The 17,692-nt window shown below is 42.8% G+C and overlaps 1 protein-coding gene across 1 annotated transcript in view; it reads right to left on the bottom strand.

Moving 5' to 3' along the window:
* The window catches only part of LOC121327416 (VWFA and cache domain-containing protein 1-like), a 50,218-nt gene that overhangs the window by 2,741 nt on the left and 29,785 nt on the right, over positions 1-17,692 (bottom strand). Inside the window, exons 4-26 of the mRNA XM_041271473.1 lie at positions 17,170-17,276; positions 14,987-15,113; positions 14,088-14,232; positions 13,499-13,715; positions 12,882-13,031; positions 11,596-11,829; positions 11,086-11,235; positions 9,846-9,969; positions 8,850-8,967; positions 7,575-7,743; positions 7,227-7,369; positions 6,593-6,774; positions 6,159-6,269; positions 5,681-5,803; positions 4,474-4,573; positions 4,232-4,348; positions 3,501-3,661; positions 2,987-3,073; positions 2,614-2,730; positions 2,248-2,399; positions 1,162-1,323; positions 617-685; positions 247-348 (exon numbers count right to left, since the gene is read on the bottom strand). Coding sequence (XP_041127407.1) covers positions 247-348; positions 617-685; positions 1,162-1,323; positions 2,248-2,399; positions 2,614-2,730; positions 2,987-3,073; positions 3,501-3,661; positions 4,232-4,348; positions 4,474-4,573; positions 5,681-5,803; positions 6,159-6,269; positions 6,593-6,774; positions 7,227-7,369; positions 7,575-7,743; positions 8,850-8,967; positions 9,846-9,969; positions 11,086-11,235; positions 11,596-11,829; positions 12,882-13,031; positions 13,499-13,715; positions 14,088-14,232; positions 14,987-15,113; positions 17,170-17,276 — 3,167 coding nt within the window. The remainder of the gene's footprint in view (positions 1-246; positions 349-616; positions 686-1,161; positions 1,324-2,247; positions 2,400-2,613; positions 2,731-2,986; positions 3,074-3,500; positions 3,662-4,231; positions 4,349-4,473; positions 4,574-5,680; positions 5,804-6,158; positions 6,270-6,592; positions 6,775-7,226; positions 7,370-7,574; positions 7,744-8,849; positions 8,968-9,845; positions 9,970-11,085; positions 11,236-11,595; positions 11,830-12,881; positions 13,032-13,498; positions 13,716-14,087; positions 14,233-14,986; positions 15,114-17,169; positions 17,277-17,692) is intronic.

Genomic DNA, 17,692 nt, shown 5'->3' with positions numbered 1-17,692 from the left:
TTAAAGGGCTATTGCGAACTGGAACTCACTGATCAACATCACATTGGCAAACCTGAAGTGAATCAGACAGGTTTGATAGTGCAACGGTTTAATTTATTTTTACATTCACCGCAGCTCGGATTCAAACCGCTGACCCTCCGCACTACAGGCAGACACGCTACAGTTTCGCGAAAGGGGAAGCCCCCTTCTTGTAAACTGTATAATTTTTCTTTAATGTTTTTTTTTCCCCCTTTATTTTTTTCTTACCGTGATCGCTCTCAGTCCCTGACCTCCCCCAGTAGCGTCTTCTCCTCTCTGGACTGTGGCTGCGTCTCTCGATCACCGCGGCGATGAACCGTGTGTTACTCACTGTTCAAACACACAGCCACTTTGTTACAACACGTTCTCACTGTGGATGTCCTGTTCACTCTCTTTACAGATTACTTTAAGCGAGAGCTAAATCCATGCCCTGTGCAGTGAGGCCAGGCTCCACTTTGCTTATTAGCAGCTCTCCCAAAGCAAACGCAGTCGTTTCACAGCTGTAGGCAGCAGCGCTAATTGTTCATGGATGAGAAGAGCCATCTTACAGGCATCAAAACGCTTGGGGGGGGGGGGGGAATGTTTGTGAAACACTTACTAATGCCTCTGTCTTCATGGCTGTCTTCATCCCTCTCATTATCCAAGTTTGACATTCGCACAGACATTTCTGTAGGCAAAGAGAAATGACAAAGCTTTCAAACTGTGTTGTTAATTAAGTACGAATACTCAGAGCAAACAATTTACAGTGCATATGCTGCGATTTAGAAAAATAAATAAACAAGGAAAAGCTGCATTGGCCACTGGTATTTATGATGCCTTTTACTCAGCTCCTTTGGTGTTTGTAATAGCAATTCCACTGTACTCAAATTTTGACGAATAATGCCATGGTCTTAACTCATTAATAGAAAAGCTTGTTACCTTAGATAATTCCTTGATTAATCTCATTGGTGCAGTTTAATAATCCTAATTTATCAACCCATTAACTTAAAAGTGGAAAAACACATTTCAAAAGGTCACATGTTAGACTAGACTTGAGTTAACTGCCAGCGCAATGTCTCAATACACAACAGCAGCATGCACTCTACCCCCAAACACACTCGAAAAAAAAAAAAAAAAAAAAACATTGAAACTGCAGCTCCTTACCCTGCGCTGCAAGTGGGGACATGTGCTGGTGACTCCTCCTGTGTATCTGGTGTCTGTAAGCGTACACTGCTAGAACCAGCACCATGATACAGCCCATGATCCCCCCAGCCACAGGCCCCACCGGGGCGCTTTTAATCATGTTCAGTGTGATCACTTCATCACCTAGAGAAGAGCAAGAAGGAATCCGTTAGTTCTCAGAGTTACAGCACCTCACTGAATCAGTCTGGGGTGGAGTGTCAGGGACCTCTTAATGGCTTCATTAGGAGGAATGTGGTTTTGCACGTACTTGACCTGGCATGTGTGTGAGTGGTTCCAATTACAGCAGGTCACATGGACAAGGAAGAGAGTCAAACTTGGACATTTTGTAGCAAGAAAGAGAGAACTATCATGAAACACTCCTGCATACATTGGTGGTATTTTGTTTATTCTGTCATTAGAACAAGTTTGCAAGACAGCCATAAAGTCTGTCACTTTATCCCTTACCACAGGCATATATTCTAAAAGAACGGAGTGATGCAATGGAGTTACTTTGCATTAATACGAGATCAGCAGGAATGGATCAGGGCAGATGTCTTCCTGATAGTTTTTGGATGCAACAGAGCAAAGATGTGTGTGTGTGTGTGTGTGTGTGATCATTTTACACACATCATTTTCCTAAGATTAGGATGTCCTCTCTAATTCAGTTATCATCATCCTTGGCTAGGTATTGACTATTTTTTACAAGCTGTCATGGGAATAACCCAGTTCATTTTATGCAAGCATATCACATGTCACATCACTTGTTCTTACATCTGCCACATCCAGCAGATGGGAGAGCTTAATACCGAATTTAAAAGCATCTACTACTCACACTATCGTTTAAAGCGTCTACTATTCGTTTATGCTGTTAAGAATTGATAGTAAAGAATGTGCAGAGGTGACCGCAAAAGGGTGCGCTTGCTTTGCTGTGCTAGGAATCCTGCTTACTCTGCTGAAAGAAAGGAACATTGCTGACCTGTACAACTCTCACAACAAATCTATTTCTGCCAACATGCTGATAACATTAATGCAATACGTTTTCTTTAAAAGACTGTATCAATAACTTACTTAAAATGCCCATGTCATCCACATAGGGACTCTTGGCTCCCACAATGCCCCCGAAGCATTCCTTCTGAAGAGCGCAATAGGGCTTGTCGAGGTGAGTCTTCCCATCGCTGTCCACCGCACACCATTCACAGTCCAGCACCCCAAAGCAATCGCTGCAACAACACAGTGGGCATGTTCACTGAGCTCTCCGTTTATATACCAACCCTAGACTGGAATTGTGAGGATGCAGTAAACTGGAGACGATGTGCATCAGCCCAGTCCTGATGGGGCTCCTGTGTACAAGGTGTGTGACAGGGTAGCTGCGATAGTGGCTTCTTCGCACCTGTCCACAAAAGCATTCTGAGGATATTAAAGAAATGGAATTACCTGCTGGTGAACCTCTGGTTACACCTGGTATTGATGCACTGTGGCAGTGTGTCCTGCAGCCCGGGGTCAATCAGCGTCAAAGATAAGGGGTCCTGGTGTACTTCACAGCTGGGGTTCCTGTGGCAACGGACACAAAGCGTTTGAGAGCCACCCACCACCAATCCCCAGGCTTTAAATCACATATACCCAAGCTTGTTGGCTTTTCAGGGCTTGGAATTAGACTCTGAGGACAACCTTCATAATCCTTTGTCATGGGAGAAATATATCACTTATCAGGTCTGTGAACTCAAAACAAGAATAGCTATGTACAGCATTGCTATTACAGCCATTAACCACAAGTTATACTTCATATCTTAAGGTTCCACGTCCTTACCGGTTCTCTGCGTTGGTAAGACTGCCAGTGCATTCATTGACCTCTAGAGGGCACTCACAAGGGCATTCACACTCATTCTGCTCCATCCTGCAATAAGAGGAGACACACTATGGAATATCTGTTTCATTTTTGGACAGAGCTCATTTTAGACTCAACTACTCCATTCTGAGCAACTGCTACATTTCCATGGAATTGTAAACACCACAAGCAGTAATCAAATCAATCTGAAGATTTAGAAATTGTTTAAATTAGCGCTGACCTCCTAGACAAATGCTCAAATGTGCTGTAGCAAACGAAACACCCAATAATTATTATTTTTTTAAACCCTTTCATACCTGGTGACCTCTTTTGGGGCCAGATACAAAACAAAAACCTCTCTTCTAGTCTTTATATGGGACACAAATGCATGATGACCTCATACGAGGATATCATCCCTCCCCCCAATTAAAAGCAATGGAAAAAAATGGGCAAATAATCATTCCATGCATGAAAGGGTTAGAGATTGTTTCCTCACCTGTGACAGTTGAGGCAGAGCCTATCCACCATGCTGCAGGCACAGAAAGCCAGGGAATCACAGGTTTCATTCACAATCCCTGCAAAGGCGTTGGTGCCTGGGATCCGGGTCAGCCGGTACTTGGAACAGTGGCTTCCATGCACCAGATTCGTCAGGTCACCCTGCAGGGAGCAGAAGAGTTCAGAACAGCTACAAGATACAGTGTAGCTGGCTGTGACTACGGTCTTAATGTAGTGCAACTGGTTTTATTATAATAAAGAAAGTGCAAAAAAAAAAACCTTATGATTCAACTGAGCTTTGTTACTATATTTTAGTAGATGAGTGCCTCAGACAGGGTTGTGAATTCTGTTAACACATATTGGTAGTGAACTGAATATTCTAAGGGTTTCAATAAACATGTTTTAATTAGAAAGATGTGTTTACTGTTGTAGTTTTCATTTACCACTGTTTAATGACGTTTTTAAACACCTTTCCTTCATAAAATATTTAGTTCAAACCAGGCGGTGGTAGTTCTTATTTGAATCGCTAGATGGGGCTAAAGGACAAGGTAGCCTTGCTCAGGTCAAGCAGCTCAGCCAAGTTGATTTCTATTCTCGGATTTAATGCACAGCAACCCTTAACTTCACATACATTCATACCTACATGATAAACATTTATAGACAGCAGCAAAATATTTTAAAAAAGGACAGAAGCACATCTCTCAGCACACACACACACACACAAACACTTACAATAATGCTGGTGTTGAACTTGTAGAAGCGCTGCACTGTTCTGTCACTGAAGCTATTGCACAGGTTTTTCTTCACGAAGTTCGGATGGTTGAGGATATCGTTCGCTACCAAAGGCTCCTGCAATATCAAAGTTAGCAATCTTTACTGCATGTACCTGCTTGAGGGGAAACAGCCCTGTCCTAACCCAGCTCAGCCCACACTGCTGGAAGCACACATGTTGCTTCATTACAACGAGGTCCTACCTTGTGTGTGATATGCTGCTGCTCCACAGGGGCATGGCCTTTGGGGTCAATGAGAGTCGGGTGCGCTACCAGGTAACCCCTGTCTTCCATTATGAAACATCTGAAACAGGAAGCACTGGTTATAAGGGACCCTCCCCAAAACACAGATTCCAAGTCTCATTCTCTTTTTAATCAATTCCAACACACCACGGATCAAAACTGCAATTAGCAGAACTCTGTTCAAATGAACGTCTCGCACAGTGGCAACACCTTACTTAAATCAAAGTCATGGATATTCAATTCAACTGGCTTCAAATGAAAACAGTTGAACAAATCACAACAATTGTTAATGTCACTAAAATATCAATTCCAGTTCCTTTGAAGGAATTGAGCCCAGCCCTGATTCTTTGGTCAGAACACAGCAGCTAAACTGTACTTGGTTTATTGGTGTATTTTGGTAGAAAACACATCTGAAAACAAAGCTCAAGGACTAAAATGTAAAGCGAGTATAAAGTAAAGTAAATGACAAGTATAATACCATCAGATTGCATTTTAATCCCATTCCTGGCTGAGCTGCAGAAATATAGTCTTCCTGTCATAAAGGATCCTTTATCATTAAACAGACAGATGCATTTATACAGGTCGAGCCTCCTCAGACAGAAAATTGGCAACGGGTATTTCAGAGTTAGCTTAAATGGACGTTTTCTTCTTTTTGCTTCTATTCACAGTACTTCTGTCATTACATCACCATGTCTAAATGAATCTGGTTCCCCAACCGTCCCCTTGCAACTCTGCTCTAAGAGTTTACCCTGGCTAAGACTCTTCAGAACAAGTGGGGTATTTCTTACCTCTGCTAGGAACTAGTGTTTCAGGGGGACAGGTTAATGGTTACACTCTGGTGTACCTGCTGTACTTTGATTCTGACAGCTCTGGAGGGTACAGAGGTGCTTTAACATTCATAAGATGTGACCGAAGGGAATGTAAACACGCTGGGAATAACCCAGAATGACTACACCACACCACACAGCCTACAATTCCTTTTGTAAGAACTACAACTTCAGACGCTTGAAAGGGGCCATGGGAGAATTTTCAAAATGAGAAAGATCAGCTTAGTTGCATTTAAAAAGTCTTTGAGAGCCTCAGCGGGGCATCATTAAGCAAGTCCTTTGAGAACTAACAATAACCGTCTTAAGAGTCCAAACTGAGCTCACTGTCCCGGAGGGGTTACCTAATTTTGTTGCCCCTGTCCTGGTTGCAGATGGGCAGCAAGTCCAGCAGGACCTTGTAGAAGTATCTGAGGGTGAAGTCGATGCCCATCACTGCTACAGCATAACCGGAGGCCATCTGGGAGCTTGTGGGGGAAAGCAGGCAGTTAATAGCAGCACCCACCCCAGGTAATGTGTTCAGAAGAGCTAGACCAATCTGCTGGTTAAACCGAAGCCTATAGAGAATACACAATGGCCATCAGCAGACAGATTCCAGCTCACGGTGGTCTGACAGCATGACAGGGAGGTATTTCACATCTCAGAAACAACCTTTTGTGTGTATCATTTAAACCCAAAAACAGGGGCTTGCGTTTGTTTCATTTAGAACCTCTTCTACTTTAAGAAGGAATGGGGATGATTTCTTGTTTGGATAAGTGCCTCATTTATAACCTCTCTCTATGCAAGTATTTCTACACTCTATGTATGCTTGCTTGTTATTACCTGGAGGCATGGATCGTGTGGCTGATAGTGACCACGTATCCAGCTCCTCCGACATCCAGGTAGGGTCCAGTGAAGGTGATCAGGCCTGGATTGGCCACAGCGTGAAGGTACCTGGAAAGAGAGCACACAAAACCAAACATTGTTTTTAAAGATATTTCTTTAAAATAAAATGTGGGTGTTTATTATGTAGTGTCTGAAATCAACATATTTATACGCACATTAAATAAGAGATACAGAAAATATGCTTACTGTAGTAAAGTGTTCAACCAATTAAAATAAAAACACACGTACACACATACAGTCTGACCGCCCTGTGCTACTTTTGACTCTTATAACAATGACCCTCATGACCTGCTTTGGAGTCTATTAACTGTAGTCTATTATCCTATGGGACTGCTTGCAGACACTTTACAATGGAGCTTTAAAAAACCTACCATTGTCTTCTGGTGGGATCGAACGCTTTATCCATGAGGGAGCCAGGGTAAATCCTCAGCACCCCATTGGGCGTTGCTATGTAACGACGCACAATGTAACTGTTCAGGCCACTCATTTCCATTTGTGTCATCCATTCATCGGTTACGTGACTGGTAGCCATTACTTCATTTCTGACAGAAGACTAGAAGACAATAAGAAAACACAGCAGGGTTAAGACGTGTATGAGAAGACACGAAGCTGCAGCCAGGGCTTCTTCAAGACAGGCCTGAGAACACATTAACTCTTACAACACTGCAGACCTGCCTGGGTCCAGGAAAGAGAACTCTAAACAGGTATACAGTGTGGGCCCGTGTGTTACAGCACAAGACACCGACAGTACTGAATTATACTCGGGGTTATCTTTCTGTAAAACTATATAGTGCTGAAAGAGTTAACCAAATAACTGAAGCTAGCTAAAGCTAATGATTTATATAGTGTAACATAAAATAAATTACTAGCAAACACACTTTGGTGAATAGATGTTTAAATAAAAATAAATATGCCACCAAACTGATTACAGCAATGAAACCTGCACTATTTGTCCATTGCTAGTTTTGAAGCGGGGGAGAGCTATGGTGAAGCTGCGCTGCGTACTTTGAGCCCTGGGTTGGCGATGAGGCGTGTGTTGTCGCTGAGGTAGGCGGTGTAGTGTTCCACCATGCGCTTGGTCTCTGGCTGGCTCAGGTGCTCGTATGGAGAGGAGAAGCTGCCTGCAGACAGCATCACTGTTGGACTCTCTGCATTGCACAAAAAAAAAAAAAAAAAAGGGGGAGAGGTGGGGTTTCAAGGAAACTGCTTCAGAGAATTTAAACACCGTGACAAGGTACCGTGAACGACGTGCAAGCTTTAGTGTCAATCTTTCTCACTCCTATAGAGCTTTCAAATGTGATAGACAAGTGGTTGGCTTCATATTACTTCTCTCTTCCTTAAGTTTGCTCTTACCAACAGTTGCCAGCTGCTTGAAGTGCAGGCAAGCGCTGGGCTGCCCCAGGAGGTCCAGCCGGTGGTACAGCAGCTTGCTGCTGGGCACAGTGTTGAGGTTCTTCAGGTGCTTCACTGGGATCTCAGGCTGTACGTAGGCAATGCACAGGATGAAGGATGTGTCTTGAATCTAGAACACAGAAATTGGTCCAAATAATACAAAATATGAAGACCTGAAGGAACCATACAAGCTATGGGGTGCACCGCTCCACTGAAAGAGTTAAACAGAATTCAGAGTCAAAAAATGAACAAGGGAGTCAACACCGTCAGATTCCGTTTATACACACATGATTTTTGTCACACTAATCAGAATTATCCATTTTATATTTAATTCACCATTTTCAATATCCCCCCTACCCCCACCCCCGTATCACTAAGGTGGATATCGAACCTCTGCTTGTTTTGCATCAAGTATGTCAGTTAAGAGGAAAAAAAACACCCACAGACAAAACAAATGAAAACAGCATTCCTTTCATAAGCGCCTGTTGCATTAGTTAAGCCAAATTCCCATAGAAAATGCAGGGTCTGTGCCTGCACTGAAGCCGCATTTGCTTTTCTAAATTCACCTTTTACATACAACAACATTGCCGGTTCAGTGCCTGCAATTTGGCGGCTCGCCCCCATTTACACAGAAGGCGGATATTCTCGTGTTAATATAATTTGCTAGTGCTCCGCACAGTGATCAAAACAATGGCGCCTTTGGTACCTGCCGTGGTATGCGTGATATTTTACTAAACTTTCTGAATGTCACACTAGACTATTGTCACATAAATTATAATGAACCCGTCCTTTTGGGGCTCGATCACTCACTGCCTTTCATCACTTGCTTTTTATTATGCACAACACTGCGTGTCTAACTTTTCTACTATTGTGAAATACACATTAGCATCTCGCACAGTTCCATTAAGTTGTGCATTTATCTCTTCTGCTCCGATGGTCAAAAAGCTCCCTTCTTTTTCAGAATTTCTGGAATTTCTCATTTACACTGAAAGTGATACCGCATTGGTGCCGGCACACACATGGCAATTTGCTTCTGGGTAAATATGCCTTTGGATACGTGATGCCCTCTTAAGTCTCCTATGTTCTTGTTTTCAAGACCTGTGTGTGGGACGCGTGATTTATACAGTATACAGGCCAATGCCAATGGGCCACTCTGTTTTTTTTTCACTCTGTTGTCATCACTAGGACCTACACAACCCTGCTCTTGCGCTGGCAGCTGACAGCTTGGTTACGCACCAGTTTCCAGGCGTAGCTGACGTTGTAAGCCTCCTGGCTGGCATCCCTCAGTCTGTTCATGTGCCAGGTTAGAGAGGAGTTCACAGGGACTGCAATGACCTGGCTGCCTAGAGAGAGGCTGTGTTGACAAAACACAACATCATTATTAAAAAAAAAAAAAAAAAAAAATATTACAGTACAAATCAAACAAGGGCTTTTCCATCAACCTCGAATGGAAACAATCTGACTCAATCTTAAGTACAAGAAAGGTAATTTCATAAAGGGAGCTTGAAGCCCTTAAGAAAAGTCCCAGATCACATCTGCTTGTGTATTTAATGGTTTAACAACAAATTCAAATCAAACGTCTGGGCCCCGGAGGGTGGTTCAGTACTAGAAAGCACTGTGGGGTTGTGGATTCATTTTGCTGGGAAGTTAATTCTCAAGCATGCAAGCCAGATGCTAGAGCAGTTCAGCACTGTTGACCCCACTCTTCAATTACTGTAATGAAACAGACTTAATCACATTCAGGAAGCCTTTTATGTAGTCAAATCTCTAGCTGCATATGCTGTGAACCCTTGCACTCAGACTCGGTACCACCTATAAAGTCTTGTGTCAATAACAGTATAATCTAATTGTACTATGCTGGCTATTTGCTGTACGTGCTTTATTAGGTGTCAAGCTTTGCTATACTGCCAAAAAAACTCTGCAAAACATATTTACAGTTTTCCTCTTATGTTGTAACTGTGGAATTGTTTTTCGAACATGTTCAAGTGCAAGTATGGACTGTTTCTGCAGCCTGTACCAGCTTTCTGAACCTGAATCGAGGTCAGCTAACAGCATTCCACAGCAGCACAGAAACTGTCTGAAAGCCAAAGCTTGACAGAGTTATAGATGTCATCCTGCGCACAGCATACAGTACGTGTGATCTATCTACCCCTTGCAGTCTGGTTTTCACATGCAATCCCAGCCAGTAGCACTTCTGTTCTTTGGAGCTTTCAGGGCTGGTCTTTTCCTCACCTGAGAATGTTTTGCCGTACCAGCTCAAAGCCAGGTATGTTCTCGTAGTGGGTGATGTCAGTGTGGAGAGGGGGCTCGCTCAGCAAGTAAGGTCTTGAGAGAGAGGGGTGCATGAGTGTGTAACCTGGAAAAACAGGAAACAGCAGTCAGGGTGGTCTAGACTCCAACCAGCCGTGCAGGAGGTTAGTGAACCCAAACCCCCAGCCCTGCACCAGGAAAGTCTCTCAGGAATGTGTCCACAGCTGCACCCATCCGAGTTGCCTTTTTTTTCATTAGTTCATTTTTGGTATTTTCAAAAAGTCTACAAAACATAGTATCAAAGGACAGATCCCAATTAATGTACAGATTAACAAAAGCATTGCAATATAGATTATGAAACACTAGATTGCGTTTTGACACCTGTAGAAGTCATTTCTTTACATCAGGGACTTGCCATCTTACATGATCGAAGTCTTGCATGCAAGTGGCTTCAGTAGTGTGCATAGAACTGCAGCTCTGTGTGTATCAGGATACCAGGCTCCTCACAGCAGTGTTCATGGTAGCTGGCAGCCTTAGAGAGAACCTGCAGTTTACTTCGTCCTATTTTCTCAGTTTTAAACAAGCAAGACTTGTAAACTTCCTTCAGGGCTTCAAATGCAAGACATTTCAAAAGTAGGCGACTCTGCATAATAACCTGGAACTGCAGAGTATTTAGTAGCGTTATTCTGACTTTGGCTCCCAAATCATATATACACTAGGTGTCAAGGGGTTCATATCTAAGCCCGTAATTTAGCACTGTTTGAAAGACATGTAAAAAAAAAAACTGTATTGGAGACCGCCTACCTGTAATTAGTCTGTAGTTAAATGAAGCAGCTTGGGCAGATTGTAAAGGCACTGGGTATAAAGGCACTGGGTATAAAGGCACAGCGAGTTTTCTTTTGTTCACGGCAAGACTAAAATAATAGAAAACTCCACTCATTCCTCACCATTCTTTATCCTAGCCAAAACATGTCGTGCCACTGAGCTGTAGTGAAACTGTGGGCAGGTGAGTGATAAAGAGTTTGAGGTATTTCCTCTGAAACAGGAATTCTATACAGCACAAAAGAGCATTAGAAATGTCAGTCTAGACACGCTAAGACATGGACTCCCAAGACAGAGACTCCCCCCTGAATGTGTCCCTGTCTATTAGCACCCTCCACGAAAACAATGGAACAATTTGCAGCATGCAATGCCAATGGCTTTGCGCCATTCAAATACCAACCTTTATTATCTATGAGAAAGGTGTAGGATGCCAGAGAGTCCTGGTAGTAGGTTACATCTTCTAGGATGTAGGCCAAGTTTACATCGACTCCCACAATCCCCAGCAACAGGTTGCCAAAGTAACACGGTCTGACAACAGTCATTATGAGACCTGAAGGAAGAAATGGTTTCTGCAACTGTAATTGTACCAGAATGTATAGCATTATCAATACCCAATACATTTCAAATCACTGTATGTTCAATGGTGGGTTGTAATCCACCAGACACAAGCACAGTAACGAATAATCAAAATCCACTGAGCAGTTACTGCTGTGAAAATTCCTAACTTTCATTAGCTTTAACACCACTTACATTATGTATGTGTGCTTTAAGCGCAAAACAGATACTTATCAGTGGACCACCAATGTATGACGACACTGATGACCCCTGCTGGTGGGTAAGCTTAATGACATCTACTTGTTAATTTTGTACAGTGGTAAAGATGCTGGAGGGCCAGTCACTCATACAGTACCTTCTCCCATTTCATCATTGTAGGGCAGGCTGAAGACGGCCACGTCGATCATCCTGTTGGGCAGGTTGATGTAGAAACGCCCCACAGTGGTCTCCAGGTTGCTGAGCTGGTTCAAGACCATCATGCTGCCCTTGACGACCGGAAGAGACGCTCGGTCCCGCACGCCGTACTTGGCAGAGTTCTGTTCAGCCAGATCCCGCAGGAATGCCAGCTCCTTCAATCCAGTGACACCATCTGCACAGAGAGGAATCAGGGCATAGAATTCCAACACAAAAACATACAACAGACTTGTGTCCCCATACATAAAATGGAGCTAACTATTTTTCCAATGGGGTGCACAAAACAGTGTTTAAAATTTAGTGACCTGTTGGGTCATCCTAATGGTCAGTTTCCTCCTTTGATACTTGAATCACTCTCAAATATATTTTAAGAAGAAAGTGTTTGAACAACAAGCTCAATTCTTTGTGTACCTTACAGGGTTAAAAGTAAGTAAAAAAAAAAAAAAAAAAAAAAAAAAAAAAAAAAAAAAAAATTATTTTACAAACATTATTTGAAAAACATCTTCATCTTAAAAATAGCACATAGTTCAATAAAAACCCAGCTGGGGACCAAGGATGACACTGCCAATTTTATTATACAAATATAAAGAATAAGGAAAATAAGGACCATCATACCGTCGTCCTTTGCTTGCTGTTTTACCATTTCATTGGTGATATGCACATTTTTACCAAAATATAGGACTCTTTAATAAAGACAGATTGAGTGTTGCATGGCTTTCTGGTAACTGAACACAATCTGTGGACCGAATAATTCTAAACAGCATGAAAGTGATTGCCAGTCCATTTAAAAGCATCGGCAGATTCCCTCTGATAAACAACATTTGTTTTACAAGTGCTCCCCCCGTCCGTTATTGAAAGAGGCCGCTCGCTTTCATCTATTTTAATATAGGTGTACGGTATGCTCAAGCCTCCTTTCAGTGCTTCTGCTTTGGAGACCCGATTTTAATGTCATGCTGAAATTGTGTTTGTGCTAACAGATGCCTGTCTGCTTTGAAGCTTTGCTTAACACATCTCGTACCATTGTTTAGTGGGGGACAGGTGAAGGGACACAATCCAGCCCACCACAGAGCATGAAGATGAAGGGAAGGGGAGGGGCCGTGTACAACGGACATGACAGTGATGAAGCGTATAGAGGATTCCATTTCTAAACCTGTTGTTATAGAAACATGTACATGCTAAAGAAACGGCTGCATTAGCTCTCATATTCAAGTGAAAAACCCTTGGTACCGTTCATGAGCGCGTAGGTGAGGATCATGGCAGTGTTGTTCAGGTAGCCGTTCTCCTCGTTGATAACTCGGAGCGTGGCTTTCTTATCGTCCTCGGAGGAGTCCCCTGACGTGATTCCCGATGACAGGTAGATTATCACCATGTCAGTGTCTGCAGAGAGAGAGAGAGAGAGAGAGAACACTGCACTTCAGCCTTCGTTCAAGCAGTAACTGTCACTAACTGTTGTGACAAGACAACATCCCAATGATTCCTTTTGGCAATTATTTCTTGTGGTAGTACGGTACTTTCAGCAGCAAATCATGTTCATAAAGCTCTGCTAACATACACTATAGACTTATTCTAATGCATCATTACGTTTATCTGTGTGTCTGATGGGTTCAGAAGCTCAGTTCTCAATTACCCTAACCTTAGGAATGAGAAATTAACAATGTGTTCTCATTCCAAGGAAGGAGTGGTGCAGAGACAGCTACAAAGAGCAGCATTTGCTCAGTAAGCGAGTGCTCGGCTTTTATCAATTTGTTAAGTATGGATGCTTGCTGAAAGGGGTGCAGTATGAGCCCCCAGTAACTCTAGCAGCACAAGAAAGGACAGGCATATTGAACAGAAGGACAGCGTACTTGACTTCTGCCTGGTCACGTTGTGGGTTCCCCGGAGGAGCTGGAAAGCTTTCTGGAAGCCCAGGGCATGCTGGGTGGGGCTGTCCGAGGACTTGATGTTGCTAATAAAGGAAGACATCTTCCTCTTGGTTTCACTGGTGGCTGGAGACAGGAAAGCCTTGTAGCACTGATCCAGGGAACAAGTCCGCACTGCATCTGCCACCGCCAACACGGAGATCTGAACAAGAGAGGAGACAGCAGACAAGGTGAGGAGACCGGGACCATGTGAAAACAAGGGGGGCAGTAAACTACTGACACGAAGATCTTATGCCATGCTCTAAAGCTAAACTGATAGTGTTTGGTATTGCATTGTGTAATTACCATCTAGAAAACAGGGTTTGGGCAAAGTTAATGTAATATTGAAGTTTATACTGTATCTGTTACAAATATTAGGTATTGCTACCTTGAATAGGCTAAAGATTATAGGTGATCTTGGTGAACAAAGTCAAACCCTTCCCAAATTCAAATTACAATATATTTCTGTAACTGGCAGATTCTGCCACAGGGCCGCCCTCTCTTCCAAATTTCTATTTACTGCTGAAGCACTCACTTTATCATGCTCATCGATGGAATTCAGGATGACTTGTGCTGCATCTTTAGCAATCTGAATCTGGGTTTCGGTGGCCGAGGCTCCATGGTCCACGATGACGACTATGTGCTTTGACTGCGGTCGCACAGCTGATACATACACAGGCCTAGAATACAAAACCAAAATACAGACAGATTGTTAGACAGACCACTAAATGTAATTCATCTTTCCATTCGGTTCAGTGGAATATCTTCTTTGTATGTCAGCACCGTATGGCTGACTACTTCTAACTGTGTGCTCCTCGCCTCATTCAAAACAATTAGGCCTGACTCACGTCAGGACCAGCTGCTTTACTTGGAACTTTAAATCATCTAATAAAAATACAGCACAACTGGAACAGCTCTAACAGTCTGAGCTCAGCAGTAAACATGGTCTCTGCTTCCTGTGGAAACTCAGAACAGTACAGGATCTGATTCCATCAGGAGGCCACTCTAACCAGGGGCATCCTCCCTGATGAATGCTCTTCCTCCCTCTGTCTGCATTCCTGTCAGGAGTCTACAATCACGACAGCTCCTTGACAAGCAAGGGCAGGGGCTGATTAATTTAGCTTTGTTTTGTTTACATAACTGGAAAATGACTCTTCAGAAATGGCCCAATTATCGTGGCATTTGTAATGGAACTCCCTCAAATGCCACGGTCACTGTTTTAATAAGCAACACATGCCGTTCAGAGTTGGATGGCTTGGTAAAATCAAACCCATATTGTTTGTAGCTTTATAATTGTTTAACACACAGGTGTGCCAAGGTTCAGCTACAATTACAATGTAATTGCAATGAGTTACAATTACAACTGGTCTGGCGCAGGGTTCCATCATTACCAGGTAGGAGTCTGAGAAGTGCAACAGGTGCATTCATTCTTACCTGCTGCGGTGCTCATAGGTGCCCTTGCAGCGGAACTTGTGAGCTGGAAAGACGGTGAAGATGCCCTCTTCAGAGCTGAAGTATTGCCACTTTATCCCGGGGTTGGACTTCAGGTTGTCAGCCAGCACTGTGGAGTAGAATGGAAAGAATGAACAGGCGTGTGAAAAGACAAGCCTGACCAACAATCAAAGACTTCAGCTCACGGGTACGTCAGCCTTTGTGCTTAGCTTAGGCCTCTTTCAAATCTGAATGGGAACAGCATGCAAGAAGAGAACAGATTCGAAGAAATGAACACATTTAGTCATCGTAAACATGGACTGCTTTATTAATTTGACCAAATGGATAGAAAAGTCAATAGAGCACTCCTGGAGGAATGAATGAAACTCTTTAGAAGACGGTATGCTTCTATATCGGCTTAGATTTTTGTTAGATTTTTATGTAACTGGAATATAATAAAATAATGAACACACACACACACAAATAATGAAGCCCTTCTCCCCTCAGCCAAGCGTGCAATCAAGTACAGTTTAGGAGATACTGAAAACCAGTTTGAAATCTCATGGCCTTCTGCAATGCGAGTGTCACACACTCACTCCAATCTAAAGCAGCGTGCAATCATTTACATACCAGCATCTTCTAAACAACTCAAACGTTCCATTGAAGGAATTCTAGAACTGATAACAATCTTGTTTTCCGTACTGCAAACGGATACTATGCTACCATTCAACAACAACAAACGTGTCCTTACTAAAACAAAATCTATATATATATATTTTTTTTTTTTTTAAAAGGCTCAAAACATCTTTCAAAAGGACTTATCCCCAACCCAGACATTGGGTAGATATACAGTGATCCTTCTTATTAACACAGGAAAATGAAGAGAGCACAAACAGAGAGCCAGTTGAAGAGGATATGTGTTTTCAGAATCCTGGAAAAACACAATCAGTCTATGATAAAACCATAATATAACACATTATCCTTTATATATTTTTCAGGGAGAGCTTGATGGATAATTACAAAACTGTAGCAACTGTTAGTATGGGACCAGCAAGAGAGTTCTGAACAGCACTGTTAACGTTGCCAACAAAAACAAAAGCATTATCTGTGGAGGAAACTGCTCTCATCGTGGAGATAACATCACTGTTTCTAAAAATTCCAGTTACCAGCTTTCTAGCCAACAGAAGAAATGTCAAAAAAAGGTCAAAAATACGATAAGATCAGCATTTTGCCCTTCTTAAAGAAAGTGATTGTTTAGGGAACTATAATGCACTACTGTACTAATGAAAAGGGTCAAGAGTTTCATGCTTCACACACACGCAACGACATAGCACATGCTTAGAAATGTAACAAAAAACATGCCTACATAATATGTACACCTGACACACACAAACAAATAAACATTTTTCTATAGCAATTTAGTTTACAAACTGCGAGGAGCTCTCCAAAATCTTTCTGGTTCTACAGTCATCCTTCGGATCCCTCCACTCCACGCTCTCAAAGGATAAACACAGCACTTTAGAGTAAAGAGCAAGCAGACTGATAGCCATGCTGTCATCAGTCCTTGTGCTGGTTTTGTTGTTCAGCAGCTGCACTGTGTGTATCACTGCTCATGCTTCATTTCATCACTGGGGTCCAAATCATACATTATTTACACAATGAGAGAGTGTGACTGGACTGCGGGGAATGGGGAATACAAATGATGGGGGCAGCATGAAGCTTCCTGTTCTAAATTGAGTCACAATTAAAATCTCAGCTATAGTATCTCAGGGATGGAAATAAGACTCCCACTGCATAGCAGTTTGATCCATTCCTGGTTCTACTTTGAGTTTAATAAGACACACCTGAGCTTGTTACCTACAGACTGGGGCTAATTAGGCACATATTAAAACCGGGAACAGGTGGAACTGCTGTGCAGTAAGAGTCTTACTTCCATCCCTGTAGTATTTCTATGGTGCTTGTTTTCCTGAAATAAGGTTCTGGTAATAAGCTTATCAACCACTGCAGTCTCTCTCTCTCTCTCTCTCTCTCTCTCTCTGTTTAATATTTAAAGCTTTCCTGTTTCCTCGTTTTAAAATGGAATGAGTTTAAAGGAATATTCTGTGCTGAACAGCATGTTGCCATGGTGTTCTGTTTCACAGGTGCTAATGCGCTCTGCAGCTCCATCAAGAGAGAGGTGTACCGACCTGAGTTGAGGTCGCGTCCTGGGTTGAAGGCACGGCTGTTTACGGTGGTAGACAGCCTGTCACAGCTGATGGTTTTGGAAACGTTTGTGTTGAAGTTGCCATCAAAACTGAAAAAAGTAAAAGTGTAGTACAAGTTATTATCACATCATATTTTTATGTATCTCCATTGTACTCAAAGTTGTGTACCATAAAAACATTTCTGGACTGCTGTCTTTTTTTAATCCACTTAGCAGCACACATGGTGCATCCACCCCCCTATCCCCCACTAGCATCACCCCCAGACCTGGCCAGGTCTTTCCGAATTGCACAAGGTTTAAAAGCCTTGACCACATGACTCTGAATATTGAATCACACTAGTGCAAGGCAGCTCTGGCTTCTGTAGATCAAACAGATGCCAGAAACTCCCCCCCACCCACCCCCCCACCCCCAAACAAGAAGTCACATCTCAGTATTGTTTCCCGGCTCAGTTCACTTTAATGAAGGGCTGTGTGGAGCTGCGTCTTGGGGGAGCAGCGAGCGCCTG

The sequence above is a fragment of the Polyodon spathula genome, chromosome 14, assembly GCF_017654505.1.
Source record: "Polyodon spathula isolate WHYD16114869_AA chromosome 14, ASM1765450v1, whole genome shotgun sequence".
Lineage (NCBI taxonomy): Eukaryota > Metazoa > Chordata > Actinopteri > Acipenseriformes > Polyodontidae > Polyodon > Polyodon spathula.
Note: the sequence above shows the minus strand (reverse complement) of the source record. Positions and strands in the feature narration are given on the sequence as shown.